At 43.7% G+C, this 23,870-nt stretch overlaps 1 protein-coding gene across 1 annotated transcript in view; it reads right to left on the reverse strand.

Annotated features, from left to right (window-relative positions):
* The window catches only part of NCKAP5 (NCK associated protein 5), a 466,257-nt gene that overhangs the window by 60,952 nt on the left and 381,435 nt on the right, over positions 1-23,870 (reverse strand). The window contains exons 12-14 of the mRNA XM_077830371.1: positions 16,592-20,439; positions 15,515-15,692; positions 10,467-10,545 (exon numbers count right to left, since the gene is read on the reverse strand). Of these exons, the coding sequence (XP_077686497.1) occupies positions 10,467-10,545; positions 15,515-15,692; positions 16,592-20,439 (4,105 nt within the window). The remainder of the gene's footprint in view (positions 1-10,466; positions 10,546-15,514; positions 15,693-16,591; positions 20,440-23,870) is intronic.

Genomic DNA, 23,870 nt, shown 5'->3' on the forward strand with positions numbered 1-23,870 from the left:
GCTGCCTTACCATTGACCATCACAGTGCCTGTATTGAGAAAATCCTCCCCTGGGGCAGATCTGGGTTTTTTAGAGCCCCTTTATGCTGCTCTGGTGCTTTTACCCAGCACTGAAGGACCAGAGCAGGGGTGCCGATGTCACCCAGATAATTTAAGTGGCTTACTCGTGGCTATACCATGAAACTGAGGCAGAGCCAGGCTTCCCGTTCAGGAGTGCCTTGAGACGGAGTCCCATGCCGCCTATATACCGTCAGCAGCTTATTTACATATAAGGTGTATCTTCGCTGCAACTGGGAAGTTTGATTTCCAGCATGGGTAGATGGATACATCCTACATCTGCTCAAGCTAGCTTGTTAAAAATAGCAGTGTAGCCACAGTGGCACAGTGGCAGCCTCTAGGGTACAGACTTGGGTGGCTAGCATGAGCTGCTGCAGCCGCACAGCTAGTTTTAGCTCACTTGCATCCGATGAAGTGAGCTGTAGCTCACGAAAGCTCATGCTCAAATAAATTGGTTAGTCTCTAAGGTGCCACAAGTACTCCTTTTCTTTTTGCGAATACAGACTAACATGGCTGCTACTCTGAAACTTGCTCAAATACAGCTAGCATGTATCTCTCTCCCCGCACTGGGAATAACACTTCCCAGCTGCAGTGCCTTCACATAACCTTCAGTTTATATGGAAAAAAATAAAACAAATTCTCAGACTCATAGAAATGTAGGGCCAGAAGGGATCTCAAGAGGTCATCAAGTGTAGCCCTCTGTGCTGAGGTAGGACCAAGTAAACATAGGCCATCCCTAACAGGTGTTTGTTTCAATCTGTTCTTACAAACCGCCAATGACAGGGATTCCACAAACTCCCTTGGAAGCCTAGTCCAGAACTTAACTACCCTTATCAGGAAAAAACTTTCTACCTGTATCACACCTAAATCTTTCCTGCTGCAGATTAAGCCCATTAGTTCTTGTTCTTAACTTTGATGGGCACAGTGAACAATTGATCACCATCCTCTTTATAACAGCCATTAGCATATTGGAAGACTGTTAACTGGTCTTCTTTGTCATTGCCATCTCATGAGCAGCCAGCCCTAGTAGTCTGAGCCAGAGTCCACAGTCATGAGACTGGGGTCAAGAGTCAGCTGGGTCAGTATACCAGGAGGTCAGAGGCAAGAGACAACTGGAGATCAACACCACAAGATAGATGCCAGGAGTCACATGGAGTTGGGATGCCAGGAAACCAAGCCAGGGGAGCAGCAACAGGAAGCGCAAAGCATACAAGTCCAGAGAAGCATAGAGGCCAGTGGTTCAAACACTTTCCTGTTCTTGCTGCTGGCTTAAATAGGGCCAGCGGGCCAATCTGCTGATCTGGGACTCTGCCAGTTGGACCTCATTGGTGGAGCCTCACACTGGGTCTGGGTGTCATTGGTCCCAGGTAAGCAATTGTCAGCGGTCTTCCTGGTGGAGGGTTGGAGCATGACTGCTCCCATAAGCCTCATTGGCTCAGGTTTGAGACCTGTGGGGTACGACATAGCCCCTTTCCCTACAGGTGTGGTCCAGGTTTTTCAGGGTATCTCCTATGGCAGGGGTGGCAAACTATGGCCCGCCAGCCGATTTAATCTGGCCCTCGAGGTCCTGCTGGGGAGCGGGGTCTGGGTCTTGCCCTGCTCCCGTGCCCCAGCCGGGGAGCCGAGTCAGGAGCCACTCCACATGTGCGTGCTTCAGCTCCACATGGCTCCCAGAAGCAGCAGCATGTCCCCCCTCCAGCTCCTATGTTTAGGGACAACCAGGGGGCTCCACGTGCTGCCTCTGCCCCAAGCATTGCCCCCGCAGCTCTCATTGGCGGGAACTGCCTGCAGATGGGGCAGCACGCAGAGCTGTCTGGCTGCGCCTCCATGTAGGAGCCATGGGGGACATGCTGTTGCTTCCGGGAGCTGCTTGAGGTAAGCTCTGCCCGGAGCCTGCACCCCTGAGCCCCTTCCATGCTCCCACCCCCTGCTCCAGCCCTGATCCCCCTCCCAACCTCCAAACGCCTTGATCCCAGCCCTGAATACCCTCCTTCAGCCAAAACCCCTCATCCCCAGCCCCACCCCAGAGCCTGTACCCCCAGCTGGAGCCCTCACCCCCACACACACACCTCAAGCTCCTATCCCAGCCTGGAGCCCCCTCCTGCACCCTGAACTCATTTCTAGCCCCATCCCAGAGCCTGCTCCCCCAGCCAGATCCTCACGCCCCCATTTCCCAACTCCCTGCCCCAGCCCTGGTCCCCCTCCTGCCCTCTGAACCCCTCAGTCCCAGGGTGGAGCACCCTCCTAGATCCCAAATCCCTCATCACCAGCCCCACCCCAGAGCCTCAGCTCCAGCCAGAGCCCTCACCCCCTCCTGCACCCCAACTCCAATTTCTTGAGCATTCATGGCCTGCCATACAATTTCCATACCCAGATGTGGCCCTCGAGCCAAAAAGTTTGCCTACCCCTGCACTATGAAAGGCCCGAAACTGGGCCGGAGCACGAATGTTTTCAGCTGGCTCTCAAGTGTGTTCCTCTGGACTATAACCTTTCCTGTCAATCAGGTACCCATAATTTTTCCTACTTGACTTCATGAGCAATGGATTTCTCTTGTGACCCAGTGGGGGTGTTGCATAGTCTGTATGTGGAAATGTGTTTCTGATGTATGGTTTTAGAAGTGAGACATGGAATACCGGGTGGACTCTAAGAGACTGAGGGAGCTGGAGCTGCAACGTGATCAGGTTGATTAGTTGCCAAACCCAGTACCAGCCAAGGAGATGATAGTCTAGTTTCTGGCATGGTCTATCTGTGTGGAGGTATTCTGTTGAAAGCAAAACCTTTTCGTCTATGGAGTAGGAAGGGCCCTGTTGCTGACGCTTCTCCACATGTCTTTTGTAGACCTCCTTTGCCTTCTCAATGTATCCCTTCATGTCCTCTTGAATGTGATGGATACATTGTATTAGGTCTGAGGCAGATGGGTTGGGTGAGGATGTAGGTAGTTGTGGGTGGTACCCATGGTTGATAAAGAAAGGGTTGTGGCCAGTGGATGCATGGTCTGCACTATTGTACAAGAACTCTGCATATGGTAGCAGTGACCCTAGTGATGGCTGATTAAGCATCTTAAGTATTGTCTGGCTGAGAATGGTAAACAAAGGACAGCTGCATGTGGACTCCTAATAACACAGGGCCTCATGCCAGAAGCAGGCAGTAAATTGTGTCCTCCCAGTTGGAGATGACATGATCTGGGAGGCCATGAAGATGGACTACTTTGTTTATCCAGAGTTGGGTGGTTTCCTCTGAGGAGGGTAAACCTGTGCAGGGAATGAAGTGAGCCATCTTAGAAATGTGATCTACCACTGTCAGGATGCTTGTGAAACAACTGGATTCTGGTAATCCAAGGAAATGGCCTCCCAGGGCTGAGATGGGGTGTCCAGACGTTGGAGGAGACCATAGAGTTTCTGGTGAGGAATGCTGGTGCAGGAAAACACCTACAAAGGTCTTTATTGTGGGGTGCATTTGGGGCCACCAGAAGAAATGGGACATTAATCGTTTGATTTTGTATTGCCCTAAGTGTCCTGCCAAGGTGGAGTTATGGCACAGTTGAAGAACCGCCCTCTTGCTGATCCTTGGGGAACACAGATGGGGTCCCTCAGAAATAAAATCCCCTCCTGGGTGTCATGTGGTTCTCAGCTGATAATGGCCAGCTGGTTGGGTGGAATTCCATAGACAGAGGCAGAGTGGATGACCTCAAGCAGGTCTTGGTGGCTAGCTGCATGAAGGAAATCCATGGGTCTTGAGAATATGGGCTGATTCCAGCCTGGGGCCTTGTGAATCAGAAGCATATCTTTGGGTCAAGACATCAGCCTTGCTGTTTCTGGTTCTAGGGCAGTAGGTCAAGGTAAAGTTGAATTGGGAGAAGAATAGGACCCACTGGAGTTGTTGATAGTTCAGGGCCTTAGCCCTGCACAAGTATTCCAGGTTCTTGTGATCAGTAAACACTTGGACCAGATGACAGGTCCCTTCCATGAAGTGTCACTACTCTTCAAAGGCAGTCTTAACTGCCAGGAGCAGCTTGTCCAAGAACTCATATTTTCACTCAGCAGCTGTAAGCTTCCTTGAGTAGTAGGCAATGAGGTGCAGTATTTTCTCAGGTCCCTGCCTTTGGGACAGGACTGCCCCAATCATCGTACTAGAGGCATCGACTTCAACAACGAAAGCTTGCATCTTGTCAGGACGGGCCAATATTGGAGCAGTGGTGAAGGCAAGCTTCAGCTCCTCAAATGTGTACTGGATCTCATGCAACCAGTAGAACTTGGCGTTTTTCTGGAGTGAGGGGGTTGGTTTGTTTGAAAAATTTGAAATGAACTTTTGGTAGATGTTTGCAAGGCCTAAAAAACATTGTAAGCCATGCTCTCTGGCTGTGCCTCACTCCGCTGTCTCCCCTGCTTTTGAGGGAACTGGTAGCCTATAGTCCAGTCACTCGCCTCAGTGGCCTGCTGCAGTCACCAGTCTAGTCCCTTGCTCCAGGGGCAAACTTCAAGTCTGTGCTGTCCACTTCCTTCAGGGCAAATGGGGGCAGTGCTAGCATCTGATCTGCCCTTCCTCCAGGGCCTCAGTCTGGCAGTGGTCAGCCAGACGCTCCTTCTGCTCTGCTACTCTGCCCAGCACTTCTCTAGCCCTGGTGCTCCTAGGCAGCCAGTCCTTCTCCCTAGCAGGCCAGGGAGAGACTGCCCTCTGCTTTGTTGAGCAGCCCTTTATATATGGCCCCTGCTGGCCCTGATGGGCTGCTGCAACAAGGCACCTCCAATTGGCTCGCTTAGTGAGCCCTCCTCTAATTAGAGGGTTCTGTGCAGGCTCCCTCTGGCCTGCTTTAACCCTCCCTCTTCCTGGTGTGGGGCAACCGCCCCAGTACACATAGGTTTGGGGACACATCAGAAACGGAATGTTCCCATTGAACCATTCAGGCAAAGGTATTCCCCGTCCATGTTCAGGGTAAGACACTGCAGGCCATCTTCGCAGCACTGTGTTCTCAGCTGTGAGCTGCCTCACTTGCTCCTGCAGCCATTGATTGTCTAAGGTCAGCTGCACAACTTGGGCCTGCAGGACTTGACTAGCCTCCTGGAGGTGGAGGGCTCATTTGGGTGAGTTTGATGCTTCTGGTGGCCACAGTAGTGTCGCTGGGTCCATCCTTCTCACATCAGGCTCAGTCTCGCAGGACTACTATGGTCCAAACAAGCTCTCACAGCCAGGCTGTGGGCAGCCAAACCTAGTAGTCAGAGCCAGGGTCTGCAGTCGTGAGACAGGAGCCAAGAGTTGGCTGGGTTGGGATACCGAGAAGTCAGAAGCAGGAGACAAATGAGATCAACACCATGAATCAGGTGCTTGGAGTCTTGCCAGGTTTGGATGCCAGGAAGTCTAGCAGGAGGAGCGGGCGGGCGGGGCAGGTGCAAGCACAGGAAGTACAAGGCACACAGTCCAGAGCAGGATGCATCCCAGTGGTTTGGACAGCTTCCTGTTCCTGCTGGTGGCTTATGTATAGCCAGCAGGCTCTGGGACTCTGCCAATTTGATCTCAGGGGGCAAAGCCTCATATTGGGGCTGGGCTCCACGGGTCACAGGTAAGCAGTTGTCAGCAGACTTTCAGGTGGAGTGTTGGAGCGTGGGCACTACAATGAACCATTTGACCTGTGAGTCAGTCTTTTCTTAAGACTAAACATGACTAATTTTTTTAATCTTTCCTCAGAAGCAAGACTTTTTAAACCGTTTATCATTTTTGTTGTTTCCCTCTGGAGTTTCTCAATTTGTCCATTTGCTTTCTAAAGTTTGGCACCCAGAACTGGACACAGTACTCAAATTAAAGCCTCACCAGTGCCAAGTACGGCAGGACAATTACCTCCATGTCTTACATACAATGCTCCTGTTAATACACCCCAGAATGACATTAGTCTTTTTTCACAGCTGCATCACACTGTTGATGCGTAATCAATTTGTAATTCACTATAACCCCCCAGATCCTTTTCAGCAGTCCTACTGTCTAGCCAGTTATTCCCCATTTTCATAGAATCATAGAATATTAGGGTTGGAAGAGACCTCAGGAGGTCATCTAGTCCAATCCCCTGCTCAAAGCAGGACCAACACCAACTAAATCATCCCAGCCAGGGCTTTTAAAAACCTCTAAGGATGGAGATTCCACCACCTCCCTAGGTAACCCATTCCAGTGCTTCACCACCCTCCTAGTGGAATAGTGTTTCCTAATATCCAACCTAGACCTCCCCCACTGCAACTTAAGACCATTGCTCCTTGTTCTGTCATCTGACACCACTGAGAACAGCTGAGCTCCATCCTCTTTGGAACCCCCCTTCAGATAGTTGAAGGTTCCTATCAAATCCCCCCTCACTCTTCTCTTCTGCAGACTAAATAACCCCAGGTCCCTCAGCCTCTCCTCGTAAGTCATCTACCCCAGCTCCCAAATCATTTTCGTTGCCCTCTGCTGGAATCTCTCCAATGTGTCCACATCCCTTATGTAGTGGGGGGACCAAAACTGGACACAATACTCCGGGTGTAGCCTCACCAGTGCAGAATAGAGGTGAATAATCACTTCCCTCGATCTGCTGTCAATGCTCCTACTAATACAGCCGAATATACTGTTGGCCTTCTTAGCAACAAGGGCACACTGTTGACTCATAACCAGCTTCTCATCCACTGTAATCCCCAGGTCCTTTTCTGCAGAACTGCTTCTTAGCTAGTCAGTCCCCAGCCTGTAGCAGTGTATTGGATTCTTCTTTCCTAAGTGCAGGACTCTGCACTTGTCCTTGTTGAACCTCATCAGATTTCTTTTGGCCCAGTCCTCCAATTTGTCTAGGTCACTCTGGACCCTATCCCTACCCTCCAGCATATCTACCTCTCCCCCAAGTTTAGTGTCATCTGCGAATTTGCTGAGGGTGCAATTCATCCCATCATTCAGATGATTAACAAAGATGTTCAACAAAAATGGACCCAGGATTGATACCGGCTGCAAACTAGACATTGAGCCATTGATCACTACCCATTGAGCCCGACAATCTAGCCAGCTTTCTATCCACCTTATAGTCCAGAAGTCTATCTAATGTAACTTTTATGGCCACTTTGTATAACAAAACACCCAGAAAGAGATAAAGCCTACTTTATAGGACTCCCACAGATGAATGTCCAAGACCGGGGACTAATCAAGGCAGAGGCACTATAGGCCCACACCTAGGCCCTGGAGTCACTTGGTGAATGCATGATCTCATCTTTCATTAACAAATAGAAATAGATTTCTAGTGCACATAGTTGTGAGAAAAAGCTTGAAAATGTGATCCATATGTAAACGATGCAAGGACATCTGCCGAAGTCTGCAGGTAGCTTGAAAAAATAGCTCAGAGGTGTGAACATCCCCATGCATCTCAATGAGGTGTTAACTAACTTCTCTGGGAGCCCCCCCCCAAACCACCTTAACAGAGAATTGTGCATATGGCAGGAAAGTTGAGCAGCAGGCCCAGCCAATGCATGTAAGGGTTAAAAAGTAATATAACTAGGAGCTGGAGTAAACACAGGGGTGCCCCCTGCTGCCACACCTGCCTCTTCCAGGATGCTGAGGGACCCCTGCTGCCATCCTTGTGTGGAACCTGCTTCTCTGAATGGGAAAGGAGCCTCCCCTTCCCCAACACTATCACTCCATGGAGTGGGGATGAGAACCACTGGGCAGGGGGAGCTGGGGCCTGATGGGTAAAGTCATAGGGGACAGGTTGTGGTGTGCCTAAGACCCCAGGTTGCCTTAATCTGTCCCTGCCCATGGGCCAAATGCAGTTGATTGAAGTCTGATCTCAAGAGTTATTACAATTTTGTTTAGTAACCACCAAGCTCACAGCCTTGCAAACAAGTAGAGAGTCACAATATTTAATCCCGCAAACCTAGCAGCATGAATTATCATTATCATTAGAATCCCCATATCATAGTGATGATAAAAAAAAACATTTTTAAAGAAACCACAACCAATGGGTCCTCAGCCATTAATGGTTGTAATCTACACCTGCAAGAGCCAAGGGAGTCTTGGAGTCTCTTAAGTATTAGTCACAGGGCCAAACTGTGTTACAATCAGGGCCAAATTATGGCTGGCCCTGCAGGCGTGCATTAGAGAGGTGAGAGTTTAAAGAGCCCCTTCTGCCCACCCCAGCATAGCTGCAGAGAAGACAGACAGTTTAGAATTAGTGTTACAGCATGGCATGATCTGATGACTTTGTCACCCCCCAGGCTCTAAACTTTGTGGGGAATGGGAGCTGTGACATTGGCGGACCAGGTGCCAGCTCATGCCAAGGCCCCTAGGTGTCAGCTGAACACTGACTAATATATAACTGGAACCAATCTGGCTCACCTGTGTGTTGGTGTGGTTACAACAAGTATTAGGGTTATACAAATGTGTTTAGTGTTCAGAGTTCATGAAATGCTTGTAAATTGCTGCATGCATTAATCTCACTTACAGTGTCCCATGTTATAAAGTAATATTTAAATGTTTGGTCTGTCACTGTAAATCATCCAACAGGAGAGAAGTATTAGGCAAATGTAAAATACTAGTTTGCCACAGGAGGTGTTATCTCATGCCCAACAAAAGAAGGTCCACCAACACCAGACAAATTGTTGTGGAACATCAGAGGACAAAAGACTTTATTGATTGCTTCCCCCTCCACCCCCACAAAGAGGAGATGTGCAATTGAATTCCTCTCAGCAGCTGAACTTGCAACTCAAAGCAGAGGGGAAGGAATAAAAAGCTCTAACAAGGAGAAACTGTATCTTTTATGCTGTTTGGACTCTGAAGGGCAAGGATTACTAAGCATAAGCAAAAGCTCCCCCAAAGGTTGGCCTGGGTTAGCCCTAAAGGACATATAAAGCTTGCTTATTATAGAAGCTTCTATTATGTTTTGAAAGTTAAGACTGGAACTCATTTTTGTGTATATATGTTTACCTGCTTTAACCTTGTAAATAATGTTCTTATTTCCTTTTCTTAGTTAATAAATCTTTAGATAGTTTATTACAAGATTAGCTACAAGTATTGTCTTTGGTGTGAGATCTCAAGTGCCATTAACCGGCAGTAAGTGGTGATTTTCGGTGTAAGGGACTGTTTATCACAAAGGCATGGTGACAAGATTCATAGGAGTGCCCCAGGGGACTGTCTGTGACTCCATGTTAAGGCTGTTGTAGTGCTTGGGGAGTCTGCACGTGATCCTTGGTTGGAGAAATCTAACGATAGAACTCACAGACGAATTGGAGTTTGTGCCCCGCTTCTTCACAGTCTGCCTTGAGGCTGGTCCTCATGCTCTTGAGCTACTGCAGGAAGAGCGTGACAGGGCAACTTGAAAAGTGCTTCCTCCTGGCATAATCCCCAACAGTACACTGGAAAGACTAAGTCAGATTCTACCCTATGCTGTGGTCTCTGGCAACACAGGGGGTTGAAATGGCCACTGCAGAATCCTCCTGTCCCACATAAAGCGAACATAATGGCTCTTTGACATCCCCTTTCACAGGGCCATATTTTGTCCCTTATTGCATCAGAGCTTATGGGAACAAATAGTTTAAGAAATGTTGACCATGTATTTCAAATTAAAAAGTAGTACATGCTAATCAAATCGCAAGCAGGAGGAATTGGGCTAGTCCACTGAAGAACACATAGTGGAGGTAATTCTTTTCTTATTCATTTAGTAAAACCTTTTAGTACCTTTCCTTAAATAGGGGCAGTATCTGGCACTCAGTCTGTGCTAGATTGTCACAGCTATTACTCTGCCGCACAGAGTATGACTTTGCTACTCTGGCTGTGGTGAGAAGAGCAGGGTCTACTCATCTGATAATCCCTGCTGTGAGCAAATGGTTAGGGAGGAAGGAAAGAGGAGCAGAGTGGGAGGAGCCATGGATTTGCTACTTCTACTCACTGGCCAGAATAGATAGCTGGGTGCTGAGATGGGAGTAAGCTGCTCCACAAAAAGAGATGAAGTAATTTTCTCTACCAGAGCAAGAGAGGAGTAGATGAGGAACTGTGACCCTGAGTCATAACTCGATCCTTGCTCTGCTCCTGAGGTGACACAGCTATCTGCCATCCCTTATTCAAGGCAACGTGTATAGTTACAGATTGTATATGGGTTGAACTCCTGCGAAAAGCCAGGGCAGTTTTGCATGAACAACTACTACAAGACCAGGACATAGTACATGGAATACTCCAGTTGTAACCTCTGGGCCAGGTTGTAACACCCTTACTCACATCGAATAGCACCTTGCTCCACAACTGGCGTCAGCATGGTAGAGCACGGCGTCAGTATCTGTACCTCTGGACTGGCAAACCAATGCAGAAAAAGTCCTTTTTTAAAAAGGACAATTTAGTAGCTAGGTTAGCTACTGAGATTAAACATTGTTTTACCAGGGGAAAAATGCATCATTAACACCCATATAAAATATAGTTTTGTACCTATTACGTGACTCTGACATGTAGTGCTTGTGATGGTGTCCTCTTCATCTTCTTGCTGGCTTTCTGTGACCACTTTAGTCTGCACATAGTACAACAAAAATCAAAGTAAAGAAAATATTCTTCAAGTGTCTGCTTTTGGTAGCATAGACCAAAAATGGTGTGAAGCCATAGCACTTTTGTTTTATTGTTTTAGCTGATTATTTACTTTAATTATCCTAATATCCTTTCAGAAATGTTTAGCTGCTCACGTATCAAAAGTAGGAATATATAGTATGTCTCATTCCATGAAAGATGTCTAAAGATAACAGCTTTGATTCTAAATCCCCTAATAAAAGCCATGATATGTGGCTGTCAAGAAAAATTAAGACTTGGGGGCATGTAATTCCTCAAGAGGAAATTACTTCTGCTACTATCCATTTTAATAAGAATACAGAAATACACTCAGGTCTCATGACCCTGTATTTGTTTCTCTCCAGGAATACCGTGTGTCATTCTTTATGCTAAGGAAAATATGAGGTGAACTTAATGTGTGACCTGGTATCTCCTCATTCAATTTGCAATCAATTAACTCTGGTGTCTTCTTTTCCACCTGTTAAAAGGCTAGCTAGAAAGCCAATAATAATTTTTAAAAATGCATCATGCACCAAGATCCCTATACTGATCTTTTCTATAGCACTGTAGTTAAAATGTGTGATTCTAGCCTCATGGATTTTCTAGGTGATGCTTGAGAGGACTGCACAATTCACACTTTTTCTTCTCTCCTATTCCCAAAAATGGGTGCACAAATAGTTAAGCTTCTTCCTCACATGCATTCTGTCAACCTGCTTCTTACACGTACAGAGAAAAACCTCTTCAGTGTGTACCATGTGTGGCTATAATTCAGATCCAAGGGCATATGTTTTTTCTTACACCATGCTAATACGTATAAGTCAAACAAAGGAAAATACTTCCTCAGGCTGTCCTGAAAGAGAACAAGCCCTGAAGAAAAATTCACTCTTTCACTGCTTAGTGCTCGTGCTCTTATTAATACTTGTTAACTGACCTCTGTTGGCCAAAGCCACTTCCAGGATCTATTGTATTTTATATACATTCAAAGAAGTATTAAATATGCTTCCCAATCTAAAATCTTAGGATTATTATTTGCAAAACTATTAATTTTTTTAAAAAAATTATCATAGGCCAGATTCTGCTGGTCTTACTCACACAGGTAGTTCCACTGACTTCTCATAACTACCATTAGTAAGTCAAGGATTTGGCTCTACAAATTTGCAGAAGTCACATATTCTTTGAAGCGGAAAGATTTTATATGGACCTTTTTTTAGGGAACAGAACTCTTTAGGGCATGCGGAATAAGAGAAGAATATGTGCATGGTTTGACTTAACTGACTGATAAAGTAATCTTTTCACATTTAGGGATTGTACCACAGCCAGGACATGGGCAGCCTGACACAGCAATCTGAGCCAGATTCCACAGTGATGAGACAGAAGTCAGCTGGGTCAGGATATTAGGAGATGAGAAGCAGAAGACAAACTGGAGATCAGCACCACAAGTTAGAATCAGGGTCAGGCTGGGTCAGAATAGCAGGAGGTCAGAGGCAGGAAACAAACTGGAGGTCTGGACCCAAAACTTGGATGCCAGGAAATAAAGGAGCAGAGAGGGAGCAGGAGTGGAGCAGAGCTGTTTCAACAGCTTCCTGTTCCTGCTACTGGCTTAAGTAGGGCCAGTGGATCAATCAGCCACCCTGGGGCTCCAACAATTGGACCTCAGGGGCGGAGCCTTACACTGTATCTGGGCTTCATGGGTCCCAGGTAGGTCCTTGTCAGCAAGCTGGGTTCAAGACCCATAGGTCATGAGGGATTGTATGTGTCCTGCTAATTTTATTAAACTTCATGATAGAAGTCTATGTCCTTGGGTATTCCAAAATGCACAGAGTGCAATTCAAGGAGCTGTATGCAAATCTGGCTCAAATTTCTCACTTGCATTGCCCTGATTCTAGTGCTACTCTGTCCACTTCTCCCCCCACACTGTTGCACCTGACCTGAAGTAATGGCCAATGGTCTGAATAAGTTGAGGTCTGTGTCAGAAGAGAACATGTGGGGTGTTATTGTTTTGTGCCTATGGGAGTACATGTGCGAGTGAGCAGCATTTGGCCCAAAAGGTACCTCTTTTGATTAACTTAATCATAATGCATTTGGTGGCTGTGTATCCCTCCCAAAGGTGTATGCCCAAGCTTACTGTTAATGAGATGCTAGTTTTATATCTTTTAAATATGAGAGCCAAGTAATGGTGCTCTCTAGTATAAGTTGCACAAAAATTAGGGATAAGTGCTGCATAAGGGATGGCATAATAGGCCCCCATACCTTTAATCAGAACTTGGAAAGAGAAAAGATTTAATTCTATGAAGTATAAGAAAAAAGACTTGAAAAAAAACCGCTTTCTAGAATGTTAATGTTTAAAAGAGCCTCACGTTACTGTCAGGTTTTAAAAAAGCGGTACATACGATATGAGGTTTGAAGAACAAGTGTCAGTTTCAGTGTTGACCCTCATTACCGAATGTACTTTACATTGTTAAGAAAAGAATAATCCTCTTAGTTTAAGGTTTTTTAAAAGATTTATTCTGTTTTCTCAAAAAGCATTTATTTTTCCTTTTTATAAAAAATACACAATGGTCTATGCTCCCACATGCTAGTGTTTTCAATCATAGATATCTCTCCAAAGAGAATCCGTTGCAATCTTCTTCAGAGAAAGCAGGCACCAAAGAATAATGGAAAGAGCTAGAAATAAGATGCATGAACTCTGAATTTAAAGAGTGTCAATTGTTTCTCTTGTGTGAATTTGGAGGACAAGCTGAAATTCCACTTAATTTATAAATCCTATTTAACACCATATTTCTTTCAAAAATTAGATTTAAGAGCACAAAGTATGTGCTTTCATTCTCTTTATTCTAAATGTTCTCAACATGTTGGCACTAGTTATTTCATTTAGGAATTAAACTCAACAAAATTCATAATAAGGAATTCACAGCTGAAGCAACTTGAATCTTCAAAAACAATATAGTTACAATACTTTGATTTCCAGCTTAACAAAAGGGATGTATGGGTATAAGATAGGTAATGTCTTTTCACCATGACTAATTTGTCCTTAGAAGCTAAATAGGATAATTAGCATTTCTCCATTATTTATGTATATTAAGGACAATCTTTGTACTTCACTGATAAAATGAAGTGTGTTTCTTGAAGATATACTTAAAGTCCTAAATGACTGTTATTGTTACATTTTAAAAGACTTTACAAAATGAGAGACAAAAAGCACAGCAAATTATTGCAGCATTAGAAAATAATAAGAAAGCAAAAAAGAAATTGTAGAAGCAACGGTTCAGAGCTTTTTGTACTTCTGTACAGTGACGATATACTCTATGCTGTCAGGACCATATTAAATGGGACATCGTTAAATTGAGTGGCTCTGATAAGGGGCTCCGCTTTGCTATCAAAGTTCTAGATCACTTGGATTGAATTTCCTGCATATTGCACATTTCCAGACTTTCATTCTCTCTCTTTCCTTTCAGTGACATTACAAGGGCAGCCTTAGATATGCTTATAATTTGTGGTTTTATAATTCAGGGGACATCTACATTTTCAGAGAAGAGATGATACCACAGAAGCCAGGAGCAAAAAGTTTTCCAAAGCATTCGTTCTGCCAACGCTTTCTGAGAGAGTTTACAAAATGACCTTGTATATCCTTTTAGTAAAGACATTATTTGCATGAAAATAAAAATACACATTTGCCTGGACTTGAAAGTGTGTCTGTGATAACTGTAACCTTAAGCACTCTAACATCAATAGTAAACTAAGAGCTTTTCCAATTTCCCTTATGAAGCCTTTTGAAACTTGCTTTACCCTTCAAACATAACCCAGAGAAATATTTAATTATTTCATATTTCAAATTTTCTCATACAAAATGGCAGCATGTGCTGTATTTTAATAACCCATTTTGTCAGAATGAAAATGATATGCTTAAATTAATGCTGTATAGTGTACACATTTGGTGCAAGCATTCAAATTATTTTGCAAAAAGGGAAAATAATATGGTTAACACAACTATGGAGAGTGTAGAAAGTTTTTATGATACAAAATTAAATGCTGTCAGAGTTCAAACATCTGTATGCCACTGGTATTTGAACTTTATAACATCCTGGGAGAAGCCCACTCCAAAGGAGAAATCACTGTCAGCTGAGTTCTAAGATTAATTATTAAAAACTTCACAATTAAGGGTATCTTTAGAGTAAGATCTTAGGTCACAATTCTGCAAAGATTTACACATTCTTAGCTTTATTCATTTGCTGCACAGCAAACACTACTCACAATGTGTAAAGCTAAGCACATACATGCATTACCTTTGCACATCAGGGCCTAAGGGCTGACAGTGCTTAAAACAATTTTCCTTAGGAATTGTAATGCTTCTGCTCTCTGGCTAAATTAAAGTATCAGATCCAGTCAAAACTGTAGAGAAGCACAAAATTCACTCCAAGGGGGAAATTTTCAAAGGGAATCTAAGGGGCTTAATTCTCATGGAAAGTCAAGTATCCAATTCCCACTTGTGTATTTGATAGTGACAAACATCCCTAAATGTGGTTCAGTGCTTTGCTTTTTTTTTCCATTGAGTTTTACACTTTTTACTTTTTACTGATTTCAATCATATCAGAAGAATGTTTGACACAAGAGTATAATTTTCATGGGAAGGTAAAGAAGAAAATAAAATGATCTCATTATTTCATCGTGCTGCACTGTGATTATGGCATCATCGTGCAAATATATTTACAGAAATACAGTTGTCGGTAAAAGCAGTACTATCTTCATGAATAGTCGTACAATCTGGCCCATAATCAAACTGTCAGATTTGGCATTAATTCATAGTTCTCTAGTTACAAAATTCTTTCTACTATATATAAACAATTATTGTCTTGTTTGTCTGTACTGAAAATAAGGAACAAAGCACATCCAGATATTAATAAAAGGGAAATAACGTTTTTGTGCACTAAAGAACTTACCAGTGTCTCATGCTGCATTTCCATATCAGCTTTTGTTTTGCTATTTTTCTTGTGGCTTCCTTGAGTGCTGATAGAGTTGCTGGGAAGACAGGAGCCCTGGGAGCTGCCCTTCGACACACTCCTGTAGGAAACATTATTTGATCCACTTTCTGTCTGCTGAGCTGCTTTCTTATCAACTCTGCAGGTAGAAAGTGATTCCTCTAATAAATTACATTGCCCTTCTTCAATCACTCTACTTTTCCCATCCCTTTAATGTTTAAAGTAACCTCTCTGTATCTTTCTGTCTCTAGACCTTTGAGTGATAAATGTTTCTAACTAGTCTTGATCAAATCTGTCACTTGCAATTTCAGGTAGTATATCAATTTAGTCTTTCACATACAAGGATTTATTTTATATTTGAAATTGCTGTGCGGCAAACTGGGAATCACTGAACAATGATTGTTGAGTGTCTTTGTGGCCTAAGGTTATGGTAGCTGTAAATGTAATTAATTCTGGCTAGTTACCAAATGCACATTTGCTGGTTACAATCACTGAGAATGGCAGAAATAAAAAACACGTACATAATTTTCCTCTGTGTCACACCAGATGCCTACATTCCTGGTTTCTGGAATAGTTTGAATTCCTATAATCTTTGATCAAATTTACCATTCTTTAATTTGAAAGACCGTTGGTTTGGTTAACAAACTAACATGAACCAGATTATTGTTTTATTGCTAGCATTTTCCCCCAGAGATTAAAATCTTGATATGTACAAAACAAATGCTGCTATTGTAACACTGACAGACCCCGGTCGACATCGGGTGGGATCGAACCTGCGACCTCTGGAGCTTAGTACATGAGCTTGAACCGCATGACCTAAAAGGCTACAGAGCAGACTCATAATATCTCTCTCTCTCCCTCTCTAAGTGGTCTTGGGGCTACTACATGGGACAGAACACACCAAGGAGGTGCATGAGTTACACTATGCATTCCTATCTAGAAGAAACATGCTTGCATTTTGTTTAATACCGAGAATGCACATAAAGCTGCAGAGAAAAAAAAAACTGCACATCCCAAATTGTTTCATAAAGTAATTACCTGTTTAAAAGTTCTTTCATAAAACTGTCTTTTGCTGAATATGTGATGGTGGAGGCACCACTCTTTTGATAACACCTAATCTGGCCAGGGATGTCTTGTGAAGCTCTTGTATTCTTTTTGCCTTTCAAAACATCATCTAAAATGTCACCATTTTCGGTTTTCTTATTAAATTCATTTTCTGCTTCATGGTGTTGGTCAGTTTTCTTTTTATCTTTTTTTTTCTCTGACTTTGCCTGCTTATTTCCAAAACCTGAACCTTTTGCTTCTTTCTTTTCTACCTTTGTTTTAGGAACATCAGTTTTTCTACCATTCAGGGCTGGGAGTTTACTCTTACGAAAACCAAACCAGCTAGCTATAGAGGGCCCAGTCTTTTGCTTCATCTCAGCAGTGGGAGGCTTGTTTTGCCCTTGACCCTTCTGCACATTTTCCTGGATACACAACATGACTTTTTCTTCTATTGTAGGTTGTACAACAGATGAACTTAAAGCACTGGGAACCTCACAGTTTTCTGATATCTTTAAAGAGGTTTCTTGTCTCTGTGACTTGCTTGCTTCAAGTTTACGAGGATATTGTATTCCATCCAAGTTTTGAAATGATGAAATTTGTTCTGTTGGAATAGTTGGTGATGACTCCAACTCCAATTCTGCTTGCATGATACTTTTTTTGTTTAGTGGATGCTGTTTAGAATTCTCACTGCTTTTTTCATTGTGGACAAATATACTTGGTGTATCTTTCTGAGAAGGTGATTCGTTTCCCTCACATTTTGAAATGCTGTGAAACAAGTCCACTTTTGGAGATGTTCTGAATGGTAGTCTGCTTGGGCTACCATGCTGACTATGGGAACTACTCATGCTTCCATCAGAAACTTGTCTAGAATATAAATTTTCTGGGACTTTTGAAGTATCTGAAAGGGTCTCTGATGCCATTGCTAACCCAGGAGTGGCCTTGATTTGGAATCCTTCCATGGTAGAGTTCTGTCTTGTTAAAGAATTTCCTCTTTCAGAAGTGTTAGTAATAATCTGAGTCCGTACTTTTCCTAGACCTTCTGTCACAGGGATAGCTGGCTTTTCCCCTGTATGAATGCTGAAACTTTGACTACGGGCCTTTGCTCCATTCATTCCCAGAGCCGGTTTTAAGTATGCTTTGTTACTCGAAGAAACAGATCTCTTAACTAATTTGTTTTCTAATCCATCTCCTCGGTCTACCATAATGCTGCAGTTTTCAGGTGAGTGAGGAGATGCTGTATCCATAGTAAGTCCCATGGAAAAAATATCTTTTATTTCAGGATCGGCCTTAGTGACTCTTAATTCCGTACCCATTGTTTCCATGGTGGTTAGACACATGGATTCATCCTGCTTGTACTTACATGAACTCACATTGCTTTTGGAAGCTGCATTTATACTGTCTTTTTCTTGTTTTCCTGGTACAGTAGAACTCTTCCTGAGGAGTTGGGGAGATTTTACAAGTTGTTTCAGTCCTACAGGGAGACGGGTTTTCAGTCCTTTCTCATGAGAGTTTTGGACAGCATTTGTCATGTCACTGCCATGAAACGATAGTGGCAATGAGGAACGGTTAACATGAGATAGAAGAGGCTCGCTACTACTTGCTGTGTGACATTGTGGAGATGTGGGCAGACTGTTTGGCATTTTTTGTGGCTGAGGCACTCCACTGCCATTGGATAGTCCTTTTTTGCCTGAATACGTGCTTTGTGAGGAAACCGTTTCCAGTGACACACAAGCGAGAGAGAAAGTCTTAGCTGTCCGTAATCCTGGGTTAGAAAACTCCTGATTGCTGCAGAATACTGCCTGATTAGAGGTTTTTGGGCTAGCTCTTTTTGTGAAAACTTTGGAAGGCCCTGGAGAGTTTCCAGGGGAGCTGTGGGACTTTTGAAGCATGTTTTGTGTGCTCATTTGTCCATTCTCTTGAAGGTGAACTAATTCAATTTTGGCCATGAGAGGTGTATTTTTTGTTAGCATTTCACGATTAGATTGATTATGAACAATAGGGTTTGCAGTTCCTTTTAAGGATGATGATTTAAGAATATTTCTTGCTGTTTCATTGGGAACAGTTGCTCCTGGCTTTATGGATAAAGGTGGAGAATGTTCATAATTTGGTTTTATCAACAGTGAAGTTGACCGGCCTGGAGGAGGGGGTGGTGATGGGGATTGGGTTTCTACAGTTGCTAAATCACAATGAATATCTCTAGTTGGGGGCTCTCCATAGTCACTGTGTTCTATAAGGTGCTGAGGCAATAATGGCGATCCTGGAACTTGACTCTTTGGATTCTTTCTCCACTCACTTCTGCCTGGATTTTTAGAATTTTGAGGAAGATGGTGCTTTGGAATTTGTATGTCTATTTTCGAATCCAAATTATGAGTTGGACTTTGTGCCTTTTTGAATCTTGACAGTTTCATAGGCGGCAAAGCTGGTGATTTTTCTAGGGTTGTTGGGCCAGATGATGAGGCTGCAGCAGACTCACTATCCGTCATCTTAATTTTCTGTGGTGAAAACTTATTTCTGCTGGGTATTTTAGTCAAGTTTTGCTTTTGATTGATACCTGCATGAACAGTGGAGATAGAATTGGCCTTATATGATACATTGTACACTGGCTTCACTAGCTTTTGTCGTAGAGTATTTTGCAACAATGCTCTTTCAAAGTGTAAAGATTCACTGCATGTCATGGGGACAACTGTATTTTCATTCCCTACATTGTTCTGAAGAGTCTTTTTCTCTATTTCATCTTCAGGTGTTTCTAAAACAGTGTAGTTTCTAGCATCAGTTCCTGTCTGCGAATTAGTTATTCCCTGAGGTATAAATTCAGTGTATTCTGCATTGCGCCCACTTTGTGGTCGGTTGATGGAAAGTTCATTTCTAGTCACAGTGACTACTCCAGTTTGATGTGAACTGAATTCAATAGGCTCACCATCCTCAGCATCAAATATTACAGTAGTGCATTCTTCAGAAGAAGTCTTTTTAATAAGCTTCTGTTGTTTAATAAAATTACATGTCTTTGGCCCAATATCTGACTGAGCAGATACTTGTTTTTCCTCTCCATCAGTAGATACAAACTGAGAATTCTCCATCCCTGCAAGCATGTCAGAGCTCTTTGTATGCTTGTCAGTAAATGGAGTTAATAACAACTCTGATGAACTTTTTTCATCACTGCTTTCTATATGTAATTCATCCATGACTTCATTGTCATCGGTATCTGAAAACTGTAAATTAAGGTCCTTCCAACCCAGATTAGCAGTGCTTTGATCTAGCTGTAGTACAGGGAGTTTAACATTTGTGCATGATTTTACCTCTGACTGAAAATCATTGACAAAACTAGTTAGTTTTTCAGGTCTTTCCTTTGAATTAAAATATGAACCCTTTTCTGGTAAACGTTTCCCGTTAGGCTCCCAACCAAATAGACTGTCAGAAATACTGTGGGTTAATTTATTACAATAGAGCCTGCCACCTTTGCTTGGTACTTCATGCAGCAATACTAAAGATGAAGATTCATCATCTGCATCATCATGTGAATCTGAATCATAAGTGAAAGTTTTGTTGTGCTCGATGCAAACGCTCCCTATTTCCATTGGCTTACAATGAGTTTGTTCTTCATGGCTGCCACACTTAATTCCAGGGGAATATATTCCTTCATTGGAGTTCATGCAATCTTTGTAACCCCATTTTGATATTACTGAAGATGGTTCAAATAATATTTTTCGTTTCTGTAACTTCTTCAGCCCTTCCAAAATGTGGTTTTCCTTGATACGAGTTGGAGGTGGATCATCTATAGGACTAGAGAGGTTGCTCGGTAGTGAAGAACCAATGCTTATTCTTTTATCCCAGCTTACAGATGACTGTTAAAAAAATAAGAATATGCTGGTAAGAAAAAAAGTAACGCCTTTTATTTAATGGATTATAAATTGCATATAGTATTAAGTCTCATCTAGACAAACTGCTCTCTTTGGAATGGATGCCAATATTCTTTCTTAATACAGTATTTCATAGTAGTGTGAAATGGGGAGTGTGATTGGCGTGTGTAAGAGAGAATGTGGGTAATGAGTAAGAAAGAGAAAGAGAAAGAGAAGAGAAGAAATTTGAGTGTGAAAGAGAAAGGGAATGTCTGAATGAGAGAGAGATTGGGAAAGCAGAAGGAGATAATGAGGATAGTTGACCTGATTTAGGGGAAAGAGGAAACGGGAATCAATGAGGTGAGTGAATAAAGAGTGAGAACAGAGGATAGTGAAGGGGCTGCACTCATGCATGCAAACTTATGGTCAGGTGATCTGCCATTTCACATATGAGGGAAAAAAATAAAGGGAAGACTACACAGCATATATAGTAAATACTGCATATTTACATGAACTCCAGCACCACTATGACATGCTGGGCCCTGGGAGGAAACCCCATGAACCCTACTTCTACATTGAAGTCTGTGAGGTAATGGGGCCCTATATAGTACCTAAGACAGAGGTTTGTTACTATTGTTATTAGTAGTAGTAAAGAAGTGGGGTTGTTAGGCAAGTGGGCTTTGTATCCTGCAGATAAGAACTGTATTAGCAGCTCTTCTTGCCTGGATGTGACTCAGGCAGCTTAGAGACCCACCAAGCAGCCCAGAAGACAGCTAGGAAAGGTGATTCTTCTGCATTATGGACCATTTATGGGTCTTTTCTTATAACTGATGCTTGGATTTGAGATAGGAGAAGTCTATAGTAGGTCTTATGTTTATTGTTTGGTTTAATATGCTAACAACCAAAAATAAATATAGCAACCCAGAAAAAGATTTTATTTTTGTTAACCAGAGAGTTTGGTGTCTATTACTGAGGGAAATCCTTGAGCTCCCATACAGTCCCCAATAGTTTTCTACATGGAAATCTCCTCTTTTTGCCTTTTTCAGCTTGCCTTTTTGAAAGGATAGGAAGCACAATACAACAGAAAATGCTTGAGTATGAACAGCAAACAAAAGTGCAAATTGAGCAAACTGTGATTTGCAAAGAAGAGCTAGAGATAGGCATAGCTAGAAAAGAAAAGGCAATTTTCTTACGGTGAGACAGTGTGACTGTGGTACTTTACTAAATTATAGCAAATGTATCTTTACCTTAAATATTACAGAAATTTCCTACCCTTCTGATTGCTTTGACTGTGCTCCCTGTGTCAAAGCCACATTTCTAAAATATCATTGGAAAAATTATTGAAAAATATACTATAGGGAAATATCTTCCTCCAGCAAGCTGATGGACTAGTTGTGACTTCACAAGAGTCTATGGATTCTACGATTCTAAATATAAACCATATTCACAGCGAAGGCCAAACCTTGATGTGATTTGCAAAACTTGCTTGGAATAGTTCTTGTTAAAATGTTTTGCATGGTTTTAAATGACTGTGATGCTTGCGAAAAGTGCTGGAGTGAATGTCCTGAGAAATTAAAACAATCCATTTAACAGTGGTAGAGGCAGTGGCAATGTGAGCATCTTTGTGCCTCAAGGCCACATCGAGAAGGACCATCTCAAAGAACGAGCAGGTAATTCTGGGCCAGATTCTCTTCTGTGTCTAGCTTCTCTGCCTGGCCCCAACCCAGGGCACAGTTTAGAGCAGTATTGCTCTAAGATCTATCAGCGGGAAATGATTTGCCAGCTGAGGATAGCCAAAACGTAGAGTGGTCCAGCCATACTTCTTCCTCACCAACACCACATCCTTTCTAACCTCCCTGAGTAGGGGGCTGCAGGGAGGGGAGCATAGGAGCCAGCTATGCTGTTTTTGTTGGCATTGAGGAGCCTTCAGCAAAGGTAAATAGCTAGGGTGATGCTCCTTTTGTGCTGCTTGAGTAGCATAAAATTAGCAGAGCAGGACTGAGAATCTACCTCGCAGTCTTTGAACTCTAGAATGTTAAGTATGTTGGTGGTTTTTCTGAGATGATCAACTGTCTACTGGGTACTTTACTCACACCAAAAACTTCTTCCACTGAACATATGTCTGATGGTAACTTTCAGTCACTATTTACCAGGGTTATATCTAGGGTCCTACCAAATTCAGGGTCCATTTTGGTCAATTTCATGGTCAGAGGATTTTAAAAATCGTAAATTTCATGATTTCAGATATTTAAATCTGAAATTTCACGGTGTTGTAATTGTAGGGGTCCTGACCCAAAAAGGAGTTGTGGGGGGGGGGGGAGGGGCGGGTCGCAAGGTTGTTGTAGAGGGGGTTGCAGTATTGCTACCCTTACTTCTGTGCTGCTGCTGGCGGTGGCCCTGTCATCAGAGATGGGCGGCCGGAGAGCGGCAGCTGCTGACCGGGAGCCCAGCTCTGAAGGCAGAGCTGCCAGTAGCAACACAGAAGTGAGGATGTCACGGTATGGTATTGTCACCCTGACTTCAGAATTGGGCCCTTGACAGAGGTGAAAGTAAGCCGGTCCAGTCCGACATGGTGTACTGGTAAGAAAGCCGCTGATAACGGCAGGGGGCAAAAGGGGCTGCTACCCTGGGGCTCCAGCAGTGATTTAAAGGGCCTGCGGCTCCCGGCCACCACTGCTCCTGTGGCTGGAGCCCCGGGCCCTTTAAATCACCACGGACGCCCCGGGCAGTGGGGGTGGGGCAGCGCTGAAGGGCTGGCTAGGGGATTTTGGCCCCTGCCCCGCCCCTTCTGCCAGAGGCCCTGCTCTTCCCAGGGCCCAGAGCTGCCCCCGCCCCACCTTGCCCAGGACCCCAGCCACCCTGCATACCAGTAAGTCATTTAAGTTACTTTCACCCCTGGTCCTTGGTCAGCAGCTGCCACTCTCTGGCCGCCCAGCGCTGAAGGCAGCAGTGCAGAAGTAAGGGTGCCCTGGTATGGTATTGCCACACTTCCTTCTGCGTTGCTGCTGGTGGGGCGCTGCCTTCAGAGCTGGGCGTCTGGCCAACAGCCGCCGCTCTCTGGCTGCCCAGCTCTGAAGGTAGTGCAGAAGTAAGGGTGGCAATACTGTGACACCCCTAAAATAACCTTGCAGCCCCCCCACCTGGAACTCCCTTTTGGGTCTCAACCCCCAAGTTGAGAAATGCTGGTCTCCCCTGTGAAATCTGTACAGTGTAGGGTAAAAGCACACAAAAGACCAGATTTCATGGGGGGGAGACTAGATTTTTACGGTCTGTGATGCGTTTTTCATGGCCGTGAATTTGGTAGGGCCCTCGTTATATCTGAACCTAAGAGTTGAAAGTTTCCATTTCCCAAATCCTTCACCCTTTACCTCCCTATTCTAACGCTGCTCAAAAAGCCTACTTTGAAGTTAGCATGCTTACAAAAGGAAACTAAATGA

Source organism: Eretmochelys imbricata, chromosome 11 (assembly GCF_965152235.1).
Source record: "Eretmochelys imbricata isolate rEreImb1 chromosome 11, rEreImb1.hap1, whole genome shotgun sequence".
In the NCBI taxonomy this organism is placed as follows: Eukaryota; Metazoa; Chordata; order Testudines; family Cheloniidae; genus Eretmochelys; species Eretmochelys imbricata.